Source organism: Pelodiscus sinensis, chromosome 7 (assembly GCF_049634645.1).
Source record: "Pelodiscus sinensis isolate JC-2024 chromosome 7, ASM4963464v1, whole genome shotgun sequence".
In the NCBI taxonomy this organism is placed as follows: domain Eukaryota; kingdom Metazoa; phylum Chordata; order Testudines; family Trionychidae; genus Pelodiscus; species Pelodiscus sinensis.
This window is the reverse complement of record NC_134717.1, coordinates 8,697,521-8,714,963: the sequence shown is the minus strand read 5'-3', so window position 1 is coordinate 8,714,963 and position 17,443 is coordinate 8,697,521. Positions and strand designations below refer to the sequence as shown.

Below are 17,443 nucleotides of genomic sequence, written 5' to 3'. Positions count from 1 at the left end.
ACCAAGCTTATTCAGTGGCCTCCTTTCTTGATGGAGATGCCTTGTAAAACTATGCCTCCCAGCTGATGATGAGAGACTGGGATCAGGTGATAAATTGAAGATCAGGTTGTCTCCATAAAAGTCAGCAAGCAACTCAGTTATTATTGAGGGCTTCGGGGTTTAGGTAGGCTCCAGGAGGAGTCCTCATGTTAGGGGAAGGAAGCTAGATCATGTGCGACTCCCAGGTAATCTGCAGAAAGCAGGTTACAAAGGAGAACCAAGTAGGTGGACTATAAGACCTATAAAGATACACAGGCTCCTGAAGTTGATACCAGATCGGGGTAAAAGTCATGACTGAAATGTTGAACTTAAGCTAAACAGTTTTATTTTGAAGAAATAAAACTGAAGCCCTGAAGAAGAAAAAAAAATACAAATTCATGGCTGATGTGTTTTTTGGTGTATGTACTTGTGAGTTAGCCCACAGGCATACATTTATCAACTACAGCAGTGCATATCAGTAACATATGAAAGCAATCTCAAAACACAGACATTAAAATTGTAATCTAGGGTGTCAGGATTTTCCTGGGCTCATCAATTAAGTAATTTACACAGCACTTTCAGAAGAAATAGTCCCAGTCTCAAAGATTATAACATGTAGATTAGACAAGCAACAGTTTAGATGTCCAATGATGGATCTCTCAGAGCACAGCAGATTCCATTCTTTTATAAATCCCATTTCTTTGATTATTGCTGAAAGGTTCCCCAAGAGAAGCGTTTATTGAATGATGAAATGGTGATTGGTGTACAAAGGAAACGAGTGTGCTTTGTGGATGGGATAGCATGGAAGAATGTATAAGGGAAGGAAGAGGCAATGTTTTATTTAAAGGCAATAGACAATCCTGAGTCTTGATGGAGATATGTTAAATAGTTAACTGCAAGATTTTTTTTAAGAAAAGTTTAGTGACTTGGTAATTCAGAGTTTTGCAGTTCACCAGCTGACTCTACAAATATCCCAGATCTAGTGTTTACTGTACTGTGAATACCAATTAGTTATAAGGTGGCCAAATGGAGTACTGTCAACAGAAATTTTATATTTCACCTGCCAAGTCAGTTGTAGTTTGGGGTTTTATTTGACAGCAACGTTTTTACAACTCATCCCTCAGGCAAGATCTCTCCTAACAGCAGTTTAGGCTCCATAATGCAGCATTAATAAGTATGCTCAGTGCCCTCATGAGAACTACTTTTTAATACCGCAAGTCGGTCACACTACAGATTAATTCACCAATGCTTCTCCTCCCCCACTGCCAACCTTCTCCCAAAAGGACATACTTTGGTGATTAACTTGCCCTGCACTTTCTGGTAACTGAGTATGTCTACACTACAATTAAAAACTTGCAGCTGCCCTGTGTCAGCTGACTTGTGCTTTTGGGGCTCAGGCTAAGGGTTTATTTAATACCGTGGTCTCCAACACGGTGCCCGCAGGGGCATTTCAATGCGCCCGCCAGGTGCTCGGGGCTGGCCTGGCCCCGGGCACATGGCGCACGGGTGCTTGCGGGGGGAGCGCCGGGCGCGCGGCACTCGGCGGGAGGGGGCGGAGGGGAGCGCCGGCCCCGGGCGCGCAGCTATGGGGAGGCCCGCCCCCGGGCGCGCAAGTGTCCCCGCCCCCTGGCGCCCGGCAGGCAAACGGCCACGCCCCCTGGTGCCCGACAACCTCAAAAGGTTGGGGACCACTGATTTAATAGCAGTGAAGCCCAATACATGTGGTCTTGGGCTGTAGCTCAGTTTTAAGATCTACACTGCAATTCAATAGCCCCTTAGTCTGAGCCAGAGTTAGCTGACACAGGCCAACTATGGGTGTCTAACTACAGTGTGGACATAGCCTTAGCTAGGTTTCAAATAGCAGAAATTGAGCATTTCTGATCAGAAATTATTTCCCTAAGAACAAGAGAAGAATAATTTTGATGGCTTTAAATACAAATAAAGAAGGCAAAGAATGTATTACAAGTATGAATTTAATTGCTCTCTCATAATTGCTTAGTTAAAAACACTTCACAAATATTCCAAGCCCCAGATAGTTCCTTTTACACACTGATTGCATTCCTGCTACTGAGATCATGGTGACAGATTGCTGCATAAGCAGAGCTCTACTGAAGTCAACCAACTCTATATGCATCAGTTATGGGATTCTGGCCTTTAAGCATACTTTTTATTTATATTCAAGCAGCTCCAAGAGGACCCAATTGATATCAGGATGCCATTGTGTTAGGTGCTATGAGTATATAAAAAGAAATAGTCCCTGCCCTGAAGAGCTTGCAGTTTAAATACACAGGACAGATAAAATGTGGGAGAAAGGAAGCACTATTGCCTTGGATTTGAGGGGTGAGTATACCCCAGAATGTGACTAAACTAATTGCAACCATATTACTTGCATTCATCCACCATAAATCAGTAAAACAGAACACCACATAATTAAAGTCTAATTTGGAAATAGGTTTTCAGAAGCAAACTCAACAGTAGCTAGTTTCTACTAATCTGTCTGAAAACCTTGGTAGCTGGAAAATCTTGAGTCTAGATGCCTGTGATAGTACAAGATTATTCAAAAAAGGGATGATCCAGCAGCGGTCATTATGACCTATGTGTTTTATTTATAAATGATTAGTTAATGGAATGTACTTTGAAGAAGACCTCTGAAGTCACTTTGAGACACATTTTTCCTGACATTTTTCTTCCCAGTGAGTGAGCAACTGGTCACTGCAAACTTGCTAATAATTACTCAATACCGTTCCAGATTTTAGGTAAATATCTAGGATGTTCTAAACATATTGCTTATGTCCATGTGTGCTTAAATCTAATTTACTACAGTGTCAGACAAAAGCATGCTTATTTGCATTACTCCTCAATCAGACAGAATTGCTGAGTTGTTGTTGATTTATTCCTTATGCCACCTGGAATGAAATAGTTAATTTGCCCGTTAGGGGTTCTGAAAACACCAGTAATAGCACTATTTGCACATTTTCTTTATAGCAAAGTTAAAAAAACATAAATGTTTGATCTGAGACCTTGCCCAGCAATATGACTTATTTTTCATTCCCCCATTTTTCACTTTAACACCACATGCAATTAACAGGACTCAGATGGGCTAAAATCTGCCTTAGGTGCATTTGCACATTTACCCCCATGGACTGTGGGGCTCACATGTGAACGAGAAACTGGACCCCAAGTTATTCCAACAAAGAGCAATCTGCAATGTTAATAGATTAAGAAAATGAAAAAAGCAATTTAATGGTCAGTTATTCACAGTGTTCAATTAATTACTTCACCACTTTACAGCACACACCCCTTTAATCATCTTGTATTCAGTGCAACAAAATTATTATTTAGAGCAGAGGTATGGAATTTATGACCCAGACCATGGTTTGCCTTGATCCAGTTCATGAGGCTCGAGGCTTGCCTTCCCTCTCTCAGTGACACGAGCTGATGCTGGCATTCCAGCCACATAAGGGGCACTGTGGCTAGAGTGCCAGCGCCAGTTGGCTCACGATGCTGGGTGGCAGGAAGAGAAGAGAGGACGACAAAATTTGGGGACCCAATCTAGGCAAACTGGGGCTGGACTGGGCCCCTGGGATCTGCCTGGAAGGGGGCAGGAAGAATCTCTGCACACTGCAGAGAAGTGGTCCCTGCAAGCGCTGCCCTCTGTCACTCCCATTGGCTGGGAATTGCAACTAATGGGAGCGATATGGGGGTGGTGCCTCCAAGGAGCCCTGCCCTGCAGTGCGCAGAGCCCTGCAGAGATACTTATGTTCCCCTGGGAGCTGAGACAGAAGACTTAATCCAGCTTTGGGGGTAAGCGCTAAGCCTTGGCACCTTTCCCCGCCCTGTGGGGATGGAGCTTAAAGGGGCTGAGGAAAGGTGTCTTTTTTCCTGTTTGTTAATTGGGGACCACAACTGAGGATTTTTTCTTCTCCTTCTCACATGGGCTCCTACTGATTTTTCTGTGGGTCAGTGACCCCTGACCCAAGAAAAGTTCCCCACCACTGACTTAGAGGTTGTCTTAACTGACCATAGCAGTAATGATACTGAGGGGCTCTGACACATTTGCGATATTCTGAACATGGTTAATATTTAAAGACTTTATTTTTTAACATTTAAGTGTTCTTTCATATCTACATATGAATATTTAATTTGGTTACAAAGCATTGCAAATTAACTTATTTGTTCTTCAGTGAGAAGATTATAGCGCATAGTCTGTTTTGCTTTTTTAAATTTAGGTTTAAAAAAAGCTGAATTTGCCTTGAACTGTAAACGCAAGCTGTTTCCAGGAGCACCTACCTTAATAGCCTACAAAAACTTCTCCTATAGCTCAGCCGTTGACTAGCTGCAGCCACACTGGGAGGAAATGGAGGGCGTGATGGGAAGTAGGCTAGTGCTGCAGCAAATATCAGGGAGACCATTCCAAATTCTATGAGACAATTAAGAAAAACCACAGTAAGACATAACAGTGTGATGGATTGTAGCAGAGAGAACTTATTTTAATATGCTAAAATTATTTATCTCGCCTCTTTCATACAATAATAAAACTATAGATCTAAAACAATAGGAAGAGAAATTAAGGGAATATATTTTCAAGTAAGATTGAGAGTCAATTACCTAGATAGATACAGGCACAGTTCATTTGCAATGGCAAGAGTTGCAGAGATAAAAGCTTGTGTATCAATACTTATAACACTTCCTGAAGAGACTACTCAATTTCTCGGCAATATTTTCAGGTTGTACTGGTGAATCATTTTTTACGAATAAGATCCCAGGTACTTCTAGAGGACACAATCCATGCTGTATTGTGAGAGGGGAGGCTAATGAAGAGACTGAAAAGGTCTGTCTGTGGTTTTAAGCACAAGGATGATAATTAGACCCCTGCAAATCTTCAGTTCTCCGTAGCTCATTTTTTGAGGATATGGATGTGTAGCCATGTAACTGAAATGTAGCTTTACACAATGTAATGTGCTTCAGTGTACCCTAACAGCCACCCTTTCTAACTAGCATGAAGAAACAGCTTACTGCTGTTTGTAAAGATGCATTCAACAGGCTGCTTTTGACGGCCACTGATGTTACGGCAGGAACAGACCAGAATAGTCCTCTTGAATCACTATGGTCACCCCTTTACCTTTAGGACTGGTCTTTAATTTAAGAGGGTACAAATGTTTTTTGAATTATGGAAAAAACTGTAATCGTTATTTTTAATCTTAAAATGTTTTGCACTAAGCAATTCCTGTAAGTATAAGTAAGGAATCTGAGTGTTTATGTACCCACTGTATTTGATGACTGAGGGCCAGTTTGAGGAACCTAAAGTTAGAAGCAAGCACTCACAATGTGTGATAATAAGAAATTCTGTTAAAACCAAAAGTGGGACAACACCCCAAAATATCATCAGCAGACAAATACTAAACAATAATAAAAACAATCTCCAAATAAACGTATGCAGCAAAGTGACTAATTACAATATAATGCAGCAAAATCCATAAGTTTACATAAGGGATTCTTATAAAAGATGCCGTGCCTTGCCATGAAGCTTTGGTTCTATCCTACCAAGATCTGGAGCATCAGTCTGAACCGACAAAGCCCAGCTCCTCCCTTTATCTCAGCCTCAATGGCCCCGAGGATAATGTGAGCAACAAACTGATAACTATAACAATGTTTGAAGGACTGGTGTGTCTGTCTGAATTCTCAATAAACAATATTGCCTTCTCCTCTAAAAAGATCCTATGTGTTTCTTATAAGCATAACAGATGCAGCATGAATTTCATATCTAGAGTCTTGCAAATATCCACTATGTATCCAGATATCCACGTCCACGGATGTGAATGCAGATATGTATAGATCATTTTTGCAGATGTGGATATCAATTGTGTATCCACACAGAGCTCCAAGAATAATATCAAACTGGACTTACTATTGGATAATTCTGAAGGCATGAGAGCAATGATGAGGTTACTTTTCATTGTGAGAAAAGCCAGGTAGAAGTACATACTAGGTGGTAGAAGTACATACTAGACATATATTAGGAGAGGCTCTATTAACAGAGATGCTCTATGTTTCAGTCAGGAGTAGAAGATGGAAGTATGGGTCAGATCAGATGAGACACAATCAAAATGAGAGTCTAACACATCAAGAAATGGCAGACAGATAAATAGTGACAAATTATTAAAGTGCTTATACACAAATGCTAGAAGTCTAAATAGTAACATGGGTGAACTAGAGTGCCTAGTTTTAAAGGAGAATATTGATATAATAGGCATCATGGAAACTTGGTAGAATGATAATCAAAGACACAGTTATACCAGGGTACAAAATACAGGCAGTCCCCGGGTTACGTACAAGATAGGGACTGTAGGTTTGTTCTTAAGTTGAATTTGTATGTAAGTCGGAACTGGTACATATTGTAGGGGAAACTCTAGCCAAACATTTCTCCAGAGCTCAGTTTTATTCTCCCACACCTCACTTCCCTCAGTCCTTTATTCTCAAGCTGAGGTGTCTGTTGAGAAAAGCCGCTCCGCGCCTCCCTGGTCTGCTGGGGGGGAGAGGGCGCTAGCTTCGTGTCTCTCCGGTCTGCTGGGGGGAAGCAGCTAGTGCGGGGTTACCTCATGCCGTTTGTAAGTAGGGATCCGATGTAAATCGGATCCATGTAACCCGGGGACTGCCTGTATATCAGAAGGATACAACAGGTCATGCTGGTGAGGGAGCGGCATTATACGTGAAAGAAAATGCAGAATCAAATTAAGTAAAAATCTTAAAAGAGTCAAAGTATTCTACAGAATCTGTACGGATAGTAATTCCATGCTCCAATAATAAGAATATAGCAGTAGGGATATATTATCGACCACCTAGTCAGGACAATGACAGTGACTATGAAATGATAAGGGAGATTAGAAAGGCTATCAAATTAAAAAACTCAATAATAGTGGGGGATTTCAACTATCCCCATACTGACTTGGGTAAACATCACCTCAGGACTGGATGCAGAAATAAAATTTCATGGTATCTTAAATGACTGCTTCTTGGATCAGCTGATTCTGGAACCCACAAGGGGAGAGGCAATTCTTGATTTAGTCCTAAGTGGAGCGCAGGATCTGGTTCAAGAGGTAAATATAACTAAACCACTTGGAAATAGTGACCATAATATAATAAAATTTAACATCCCTGTGGGGGCAAAACACCTCAGCAGCCCAACACTGTGGCATTTAATTTTAGAAAGGGGAACTACACAACAATGAGGAAGTTAGTTAAATAGGAATTAAAAGGTATAGTGAAAAAAGGAAAATCTCTGAAAGCTGCATGGAAACTTTTCAAAGACACCATAACAGAGGCCCAACTTATATGTACACCCCAAATTAAAAAACACATTAGGGGACCAAAAAATGCCACTGTGGCTTAACAACCAAGTAAAAGAAGCAGTGACAGATAAAAAGATATTTTAAAAAGTGGAAGTCAAATCCTAGTGAGGAAAACAGAAAGGACCATAATCTTTGTCAAATTAAGTGCAAAAATACAATAAGAAAAGCCAAAAAGGAGTTTGAAGAACAGATAGCAAAAAACTCAAAAAGCAATAGTAAAATGTTTAAGTACATCAGAAGCAGGAAGCCAGCTAAACAACCAAAATGCAGGACAATGTAGCACTTTAAAGACTAACAAGATGGTTTATTAGATGATGAGCTTTCGTGGGCCAGACCCACTTCCTCAGATCAAATAGTGGAAGAAAGTAGTCACAACCATATATACCAAAGGATACAATTAAAAAAATGAACAAATATGAAAAGGACAAATCACATTGCAGAACAGAAGGGGGATGCGGGGGGGGGGGGGGGGGGGGAGAAGGGGAGGAAGGAAGGTAAGTGTCTGTGAATTGATGATATTAAAGGTAGGGAGAGTGGGATGTTTGTGAGTTAATGGTATTACAGGTGATAATTGGGGAAACTGTCTTGGTAATGGGTGAGATAGTTCAAATTCTTGTTAAGTCCTTGTTGGCAAGTGTCGAATTTTAACATGAATGACAGTTCAGAGGATTCCCTTTCAAGTGCAGATGTAAAAGGTCTTTGTAGCAGAATGCAGGTGGCTAAGTCATTTAGGGTATGTCTACACTACCCCGCTAGTTCGAACTAGCGGGGTAATGTATGCATACCGCACTTGCTAATGAAGCCCGGGATTTGAATTTCCCGGGCTTCATTAGCATAAGCGGGGAGCCGCCATTTTTAAATCCCCGCTGCTTCGAACCCCGTGTAGCGCGGCTACACGGGGCTCGAACTAGGTAGTTCGGACTAGGGTCCTATTCCGAACTACCGGTACTCCTCGTGAAACGAGGTGTACCGGTAGTTCGGAATAGGCACCCTAGTCCGAACTACCTAGTTCGAGCCCCGTGTAGCCGCGCTACACGGGGTTCGAAGCAGCGGGGATTTAAAAATGGCGGCTCCCCGCTTATGCTAATGAAGCCCGGGAAATTCAAATCCCGGGCTTCATTAGCAAGTGCGGTATGCATACATTACCCTCCTAGTTCGAACTAGGAGGGTAGTGTAGACATACCCTTAGAGAGTGTCCTTTCTGGTTAAAGTGGCAAGAAACTGTTTTCTCTTTGTGATCTTGTCTGGTATCTGTTTTGTGGGCATTAATCCTTTGGCGAAGTGTCTGAGATGTTTGTCCAATGTACATAGCAGACGGACACTTTCGGCACATGATAGCATAGATTATATTTCTGGATGCGCAGGAATATGTGTTCTTGAACTTATAACTCACTTGGTTAGGTCCAATAATGGTATCAGCAGAATGAATATGTGGACAAAGCTGGCAACGGGGTTTGTTGCAAGGGAAGGTACCAGGGTTGGTATTAGTGTGGTATGTCCTGTGGTGGTTGGTAAGAATCATCTTGAGGTTAGGTGGTTGTCTATAGCTAAACAACCAGTGGGCCTTTGGACGATTCAGATGCTAAAGAAGCACTCAAAGATGATAAAGTCATAGCAGAAAAGCTAAATGACTTCTTTCCTTCAGTCTTAATGGTTGAGGCTATTGGGGAGATTCCCAAACCTGGGCAATTCTTTTTAGGTGACAAATCTGAGGAATTGTCCCAGATTAAGGTGCCATTACAGAAGGTTTTGGAACAAATTGATAAACTTAACAGTAACAAATCACCAGGACCAGACGGCATTCACCCAGGAGTTCTGAAAGAGCTCAAATGGGAAATTGTGGAACTATTAACTGTGGTTTGTAACCTATCCTTTAAATCAGCTTCCGTACCTAATAACTGGAAGATAGCTAACATGACACCAATATTTAAAAAGAGTGCTAGAGGTGATCATGGCAATTAAAGACTGGTAAGTCTAACATCAGTACCAGGCAAATTAGCGGAAACTATAGTGAAAAATAAAATTGTCAGACACATGGAAAATCATCATCATTTGTTGGGGGAAATCAACATGGTTTCTGCAAAGGGAAATCGTGCCTTACTAATCTATTAGAGTTCTTTGAGGGAGTCAACAAACATGTGGACAAGGGAGATCCAGTGGATACAGTATACTTAGATTTCCAGAAAGTCTTTGGCAAGATCTCTCACCAAAGGTTGTTAAGTAAAGTAAGTTGTCATGGGATAAGAAGGAAGATCCTTTCATGGACTGATAACTGGTTAAAAGACAGAAAACAAATGATAGGAATAAATAAGTTTTCCGAGTGGAAAGAGGTAACTAGTGGGGTCTCCCAAGTGTCTGTCCTGGGACCTATCCTATTCAACTTATTTATAAAGGATTTAGAGAAAGGAATAAACAGTGAGGTGGCAAAATTTGCAGATGAGACCAAACTGCTCAAGATAGTTAAGACCAAAGTAGACTGTGAAGAGCTTCAAAAAGATCTCAACAAACGAAGTGACTGGGCAACAAAATGGCAAATGAAATTGAATGTTGATAAATGTAAAGTAATGCACATTGGAAACAATAATCCCAGCTATATATACACAATATGATGGGGACTAATTTCGCTACAACCACTCACGAGAGAGATCTTGGAGTCATTGTGGATAGTGCTCTGAAATCATCCACTCAGTGTGCAGCGGCACTCAAAAAAGCAAATAGAATGTCAGAAGTCATTAAAAAGGGATAGAGAATAAGACAGAAAATATTGTAATGCCTCTATATAAAACCATGGTATGCCCACATCTTGAACACTGTGTACAAATGTGGTTCTCTCATCTCAAAAAAGATATAGTGACACTGGAAAAGATTCAGAAAAGGGCAACAAAAATTATTAGGGGTTTGGAACGGGTTCCATATGAAGAGAAATTAAAAAGACTTGGACTTTTCAGCTTAGAAAAGAAAAGACCACAGGGGGATATAATTGAGGTCTATAAAATCATGAATGGTATGAAAAAAGTGAATAAGGAAAAGTTATTTACTTGTTCCCACAATAAAAGAACTAGGGGTCACCAAATGAAATTAATAGGCAGCAGGTTTAAAACAAACAAAAGCAAGGTTTTTTTCCACTCTGCGCACAGTCAACCTGTGGAACTCCTTTCCAGAGGTTACGGTGAAGGCTAGAACTTTAACAGGGTTAAAAAAAGAGCTAGATAGATTCATGGAGGTTAGGTCCATCAATGACTAGCCAGGATGGTTAGAAATGGTATCCCTAGCCACTGTTTCTCTGGAGGTGGGTAACAGGGGAGGGATTACTGAGGATTACCTGTTGTGATCCCTCCCTCTGGGGCATCTGGTATTGGCCACTTTCGGCAGACAGGATGGTCCTTTGGTTTGACCCAGTATGGCTGTTCTTATGATGTGGGGAAGCCCTCGAGTAATGAATAACAATAATCACAGCAGAGAGAGATGAAGGCATGAAAAAAGGTTTCAGCAAAAGGGGAGTCAAGTAACAGCACACTCAGAGTGTGTTACTGTGGCAACAGACAGATTTACAGCATAAAAAAGAAAGCACAGACAGTCGTGCCCCAATGAGAGACCGGATACAATGGGAGAGAAATGAAGAAACAGATGTTTATAGATGCTGCTTTTACTCAATAGCAGTATGTCTGTCAGAAATTTCAGCCTGGCAACTTCATCCTGAATCTTTAGTAGACACTCAGCAAGTCTCATGAGCAGATTTTTTGAGAGAAAGCCACGGTTGTTTAACAATCCCCAGCCAATTTGATATATATATTCATTTACAATTTACACAGTAGTCTCCCTTCTACAGGCTTAACCCTAATATGTTAGTTTTCCTAAACTCTTAAACAGGATTCTTAGTGCTGTATAGACAATCCTAAAGCAATGGATTATATCCTCTTAGAGGAGTACCAGGGATCTTATTAAAATGAAATAATTCACCAGTATTACCTAGAAATCTAGTAGTGCTGGGCATTGGATTGTTTTAGCTTCCTCCTCTCTAAATGCTGTTTAAGTCAATATAGAGAAGGTACTTTGCCAACTGTAGATCTGACCATTTTGTTCTCCAGCATCAAATATTACACGATTCACTCTGGATGAAGTCATGTTTCCTTTTCTTACTGCAGTTTCATCATAAATGGATTGTCTGTGATGGTGAAGGACACTTTACTTAAACCCATTGCCTTCAGGTTATATAAACAGTAAGTTCTAAGCTGCTGTACTTTACTGCCAATAGGATTGGTGCTAGGACTGACCCTTGGGGAACACCACTAGTTACCCCTCTCCATTCTGAAAATTTACCATTTATTCCTACCCTTTGTTTACTGTCTTTTAACCAGTTCTCAGTCCATTAAAGGATCTTCCCTCTTATCCCATTACATCTTAATTTACTTAAGAGTCTTTGGTGAGGGATCTTGTCAAAGGCTTTCTGGAAATCTAAGTATACTATATCCACTGGATCCCCCTTGTCCACATGGTGGGGCCATGCTTTTGCCACCAAAATCATTAAGGCCTTCTACCTCTGCTATCTGAGTGAAACCTTCTGTATCAACGGAAAGTGGGGGGGATTGTGTAGAGGAACTAGGAAGGCCACTCTGTGTGGATCGCATCCCCCAGTAACCCTGGGTTGTTACTCAGGTAGGAGTAGAATTCCTGACACTTCATGTTGCTATGTGTGGCCAACAGGTCTAGATAAGAACAGCCCCACCTGTGGAAAATGTCCCGGGCCATGTCCCCTGAGGGACCACTCATGTACCTTCAAGGACTGCTGAGCCAGTCCTCCAGGATGTTGTGGGTTCCTGGAAGTTATGCAGCCTCTAGGTGAATCTCATGAGCGAACTCACATAGGCTGTGTCTACACTGGGCCACTTATTCCGGAAAATCAGCCGCTTTTCCGGAATAAGCTGCGAGCTGTCTACACTGGCCCTTGAATTTCCGGAAAAGCAACGATGCTCTACTGTACAAAATCAGCCGCTATTCCGGAAAAACTATTCTGCTCCTGCTCGGGCATAAGTCCTTATTCCAGAACACTGTTCTGGAAAAGGGCCAGTGTAGACAGCCCAGTAGTCTTTTCCGGAAAAAAGCCCCGATCGCAAAAATGGCGATCGGGGCTCGTTTCCGGAAAAGTGCGTCTACATTGGCCACAGACGCTTTTCCGGAAAAAGGGCTTTTCCGGAAAAGCAGCCTGCCAATGTAGACGCTCCTTTTCCGGAAAAACTGAAAATGGAATAGTATTCCGTTTTAAGCATTTCCAGAAATTCATGCCAGTGTAGACACAGCCATAGGGAAAGGGCTTCCTAACACAGGAGAGAAGAATGGGCTACATCCTGTCTGTCCCTATAAAATATAGCTACTGTATTGTCTGTCAGTACTGAAACACACCTGTTTCTTAGATGAGGTAGAAACACCTGACAAGCTAGGCGAATTGCCCTTATGTGAAGCATTTATGTGAAGCAACCATTCTGCCTGCAACCACATACCTTGAGTCTATAGATCCAAGAGGTGTGCCCCCCAACCTGTGTCTGAGGCATCTGTGACCAGCTGCACTGATGGGCTCTGTCCAGTGAAGGGGATGCCCACATAGACTACCGTAAATTAGTATATATAAACCCTGTGCATAACCCGCAGTTTTTCCTGCCTGTGTACAAAAAGTCTGAAATAACCCACGCATGTGTATAGCCCGCGGGAGATGAACCGCAGAGTTGATGGCCGCAGCCCGACGGGGCAGACTGGCTGTGTCGCAGGATGCTGCATGGGAAGGGAAGGTGACTGGGCTTACCCCTCGCAACATCTCCAACCCTCCCCAGTTGCCTTCCGCCCGTGCTGTGCACTTCCCCAGGGGTGAGCTGTCTGTCCCAGGCAGCTAGAACCAGGAACTGGGCAAAGGAGCTGTGTCCTTAAACAGAGCACTTCCCCACTCATAGAGAGCCAGCCATGTTTGTTCAGACAGACACAATAGAGGGAAGGTTGCAGAGTATTCCCTGACTTCTCATCCCCCTCTGCTCTGCCTGCTTGGTCCCTCCCTGTGACAGCTTCTCAGGCTATGACAGAAATTCTGCTGGGTTGTGCACAAATGCTAGCCATGCCTGTAGGGGTGGAGGCGTAACCTGGCGTGCTGCACCACAAACATACACACTGCCACGTGGCCTAACAGCCTCATACAATTTCTGGCCATTGTGAGGGGTGACACCTTCAGCTCTGTGATGATCTCCTGTATGGCCACAAACCCTGGACCCTGGAAAGGAGGCCATAACTCTTGTGGAGTGCAAACGGGCCCCTACAAACTCGACAGTCTGTGTGGAAACAAGGGTTGATTTCTCATTTATTAAAAGACACAGTTGAGTAAAAGAATGCTTGACTAAGTCTATAAGCTGAAGTATGTGGGTCCTGAACGTGCCCCAATCAACCAGTTGTCCATCTATGGAAAGACCTGAACTCTGCACGTCCTGAGAAAGGCTGCCATGACTGCCATAAATTCTGTGAAAACACTGGGGGCTGCAGAGAGCCCAAATGGAAGAACTGAAAACTGAAAGTGGTCCATGCTGATTGTGCTGATGTTCTCTGGGTGCACTGCCTGGTGTGACTGCACTCATTTGGTTTGTATTGAGTACGGCTGTAGTAGAAGTCTCTGCTTTTATTTTAGGGGGTGTAGCACCTGCACCTGTACAGTTGTGTGTACATTCCCAGAGCACGCAAGGTGGTGTGCGTGTTTTTGCTGTTGTGCTGAATCTTATCTGTGTTGCTGGATGAGTTTGTGCTCGTTGAAGGGGAGATCTTCTATCTTTGGACTACAGCTCTTTTGGCACCCCCATGGCCTGAAGCCATGATGTTCTTCTCATCATGACTGCTGTAGCCATTGTTCTCACTGCTGTGTCCACCACATCAATCACAGACAGCGGTGCTGTACGGGCAATTGTGTGGCTCTCACGTATGGCTGCCCTGAGTATGGGCTTCTTAGTATCAGGCAAATGCTCCATTAGGTCTGCTAGTTTGGAGTAGCTGTAAGAGTTGTGATTTGCCAGATGTGCTGAGTAATTGGCTATCCTAAGCTGCAGGGTGGTAGACAGCTTCTTTCTAGATCTTTCTGAATTGGTCTAGCCTCTTGTGCTCTTTGTTGTCATTATTTGATCTAAGGTGAGGGGCTGTTGGCTTGCCGCAGTGATGGCCAGTGAGTTTAGCTGAGGATGGGAGAAAGGGATATCTAGATCTTTAGGTGGGATGAGATATTTCTTGTCCGCCTTTTGCAGGTCAGTTGAGCCAATGCTAGTGTTTGCCAGATGTCTCCAGAGACCTCCATAATTGCTTCATCTATGGGCAATGCGATTCTGCCCTGTGATAATGGGTGGATATTCTTCAGGAGATCGTGCTGTTTCTGCTTAGCCTCCTGACATTTTATTTCTTGTCATGTAGCAACCCTCTTAAAAAGGTCCTGGAATTGTTTCAGATCCACTATCATATGATCATCATCCGGGACTATGGCTTCCTATGGAGGGGAAGTGGGACTATCTTGTGACTGTGCCAGCTGAGTGTCATCCTGATCATCAGCTAACTGGCCTCCCTCCTCCTCTGAGTCGGGTATGGCTACCATAGCATGGGATGGCGAAACTGGTGGTTGCCTTTTTCCTGAGGATGGGGCAGTAGAGTGGTATTTGGGTGCTGCAGCCCAGCAATCCAAAGGTGCCCACTGTGGCTGATAATGTGGCTGTGGGTAATACCAGCTTGGGTGCCACTGTGGGTGATATGGTCATGGGGTGTAGTGATGCCCTTGTAGAGATGAAGTGAGGGATGCCTGCTGGGAGGAGAATGCACTCCTCTCATCACAGATCTCTGTTGAGCACCCCATCCCTGCTTTGGTAGTGAGTAGGGTGGGTACAGTGCTGGGGACTGTTCCCTTGATGTAGGCGGGGGAGGGGAGTCATCTGTGCTTGGTATAGTTTCCGCTAAGCCCCGTGCAGTCTGCATCTGTTCAAAGCCCATATGCTTAGCCTGCAGGCTAAAGTCCTACTGTAATGAAGGCAGTGAAGAGGTGGGTGCACTAAGCAGCGGCACCGAGGCTTTGCATGTCCGCTGTGTAGGCAGCACCGCCTCTCTAGCCGGTGCCAAGTTGAGCGGTGGCACCGAGGGTTTGCAGGGCAGCTTTGAAGCCAGCTCTGCTGCTTCATGCAGTGCTGCATGTGCCTGTGCCTGTTTCCATGCTGGAGGCTGCCTGTGAGTTTCTCCCGGTGCGGGGAGAGATCTGGCCGGTGCTCAGGCAGATGAATCTGAGGCTGCCACGTCCTTCCCATTCATTCTGGGGGACAGAGGGTGGCAGGCATCTGGCAGGGGAAATCCTGCTCCTTTGATGTGCCTTCGGTGTTGAAGAGGCTGATTTGCGCTTCGGGATCTGTGTCCTTTGATCCTGCGCAGCCTTTGCCTGGGGCTATAAAGCCCTCTCCATACGGGACACATGGAGCCTAAGCTCTCTGTCCTCTCTCGCTCTTGCAGGCAGGGTTTTACAATGGTCACATTCCTGAGGACTGTGTGCCTCCCCCAAGCATTTCACACAGCAGCTGTGTCCATCTAGGATCGCTGCAGCCACCGCACTTTTTAAAGCCTTGTGATGCAATTATATTCCATCTGTTGGTGGTTGGGCTGGAGGCAGGGGAGGTTAGTGAAGCTGCTGACTCCCTGTTGATGTGAGGGTGTCAGGTTGTGAAGGTGTGGGGTTTTTTTTGAGCCAGCTGACCGAGAGCAGCGATTGCCGCTGAAGCGGTGAGGGAACAGAGTGTTCCCTGGCTTGATTTGTTTGCCTTTGAAGTGGTAATAAAGTATCAAGGATCCAAGATGAATTGAGGTCAAAAGGTTGAAGGTTTTATCTATGAGGAGAAAAGTGCCTGAAGCAGCAGGACAACTCCGTCTACCGGTGGTAGAAGAGGAACAGAGAGGAGAGGGTCGGGCCGCACTCAACTGTCAAACTGCCGGCAGCGTGAGACACCTGCTGCACATGTGCAGCCCAACTAGCAACTGCTTAGAAAAAGCTCCAATCTGTGGTGCTGGGATGAACCTGACACCATACGTGGAGCACCCATGGGGACATCACCCAAAGAACCACCTCCCTTTCAGACGGTCGAAGGTGCATTCCACCTGGATGCAAACCTGGCTAAGATGCGTGTTGAAAAGCTCCTTGCTCGCATCCAGGTGGCTGGTGTAGGGCTTCATGAGCCACGGCATCGGGGGTAGGTTGCTTTGGCCACTGTGCACAACGGCATCTGCACGTCCCCGAGGTGCTGCTGGGGAAACAATGTTCCTGCCTGCAACCTTCAGTAAAGGTAGGAGTTATGGAATATGCGGGCATCATGTGCCCGCCCTGACCACCCAACGCAAATGTCCATAAAGTATCCCCAGTGGTCGACGAGGACCTGCAGCACCATGGAATATTAGCCCTTCCTGTTTATAAACTGGGCTGCTTGATGGGGCGGTGTGCGGATTGCGATGTGTGTCCCATCGAGAGCTCCTCCGCAATTCGGGAAGCCAAGGGCGGCAAACCCGTCAATGATGTTGTCCAGGTCCCCGAGACGGACGAGCCTCTTCAGCAGTTCCGCAATGATGGCTCTCTCCACCTGCAGCATGAGACAAATAGACAGAAACCAGGGAGCTAGACAAGTTACCTAAGAGCTTGGGAGGAGAACCCTCCTCTCCCCAACCCTCCCCATACTTTCTCAGGATGCCCCCCTCCCCCGCATCAGTGCAGGGGTGGCTGAGGAGCGGCTTCCAAGTGCCACTCCATCCCCCCACTCCCTCTTGCCCTAGCCTGGTAGTCCCCCTTTCTTAACCCCCCCCCCCCCCCCCCACTCAGCAGGGCCTATCCCCTGAAAGTGACTTACCTCCATCAAAGTAGCCCCGACGATAGACCTCCCCACGCCAAACTGGTGTCCCACAGAGTGCTAGCGACCCGCTTTTGCAGGGAGATGACGGGCCGCAGGTGGGTGTCCCGGTGTTCCAGAGCAGGGGCAAGCCAGGCATACAGCTCCAGGAATGTGGCCTTCCTCATCTGGAAGTTGCAGAGCCAGTGTCCCAGA

At 44.6% G+C, this 17,443-nt stretch overlaps 1 protein-coding gene across 1 annotated transcript in view; it reads right to left on the bottom strand.

Annotated features, from left to right (window-relative positions):
* The window catches only part of SLC49A4 (solute carrier family 49 member 4), a 124,477-nt gene that overhangs the window by 49,668 nt on the left and 57,366 nt on the right, over nt 1–17,443 (bottom strand). Inside the window, exon 4 of the mRNA XM_075933110.1 lies at nt 4,309–4,438. Within this exon, the coding sequence (XP_075789225.1) occupies nt 4,309–4,438 (130 nt within the window). The remainder of the gene's footprint in view (nt 1–4,308; nt 4,439–17,443) is intronic.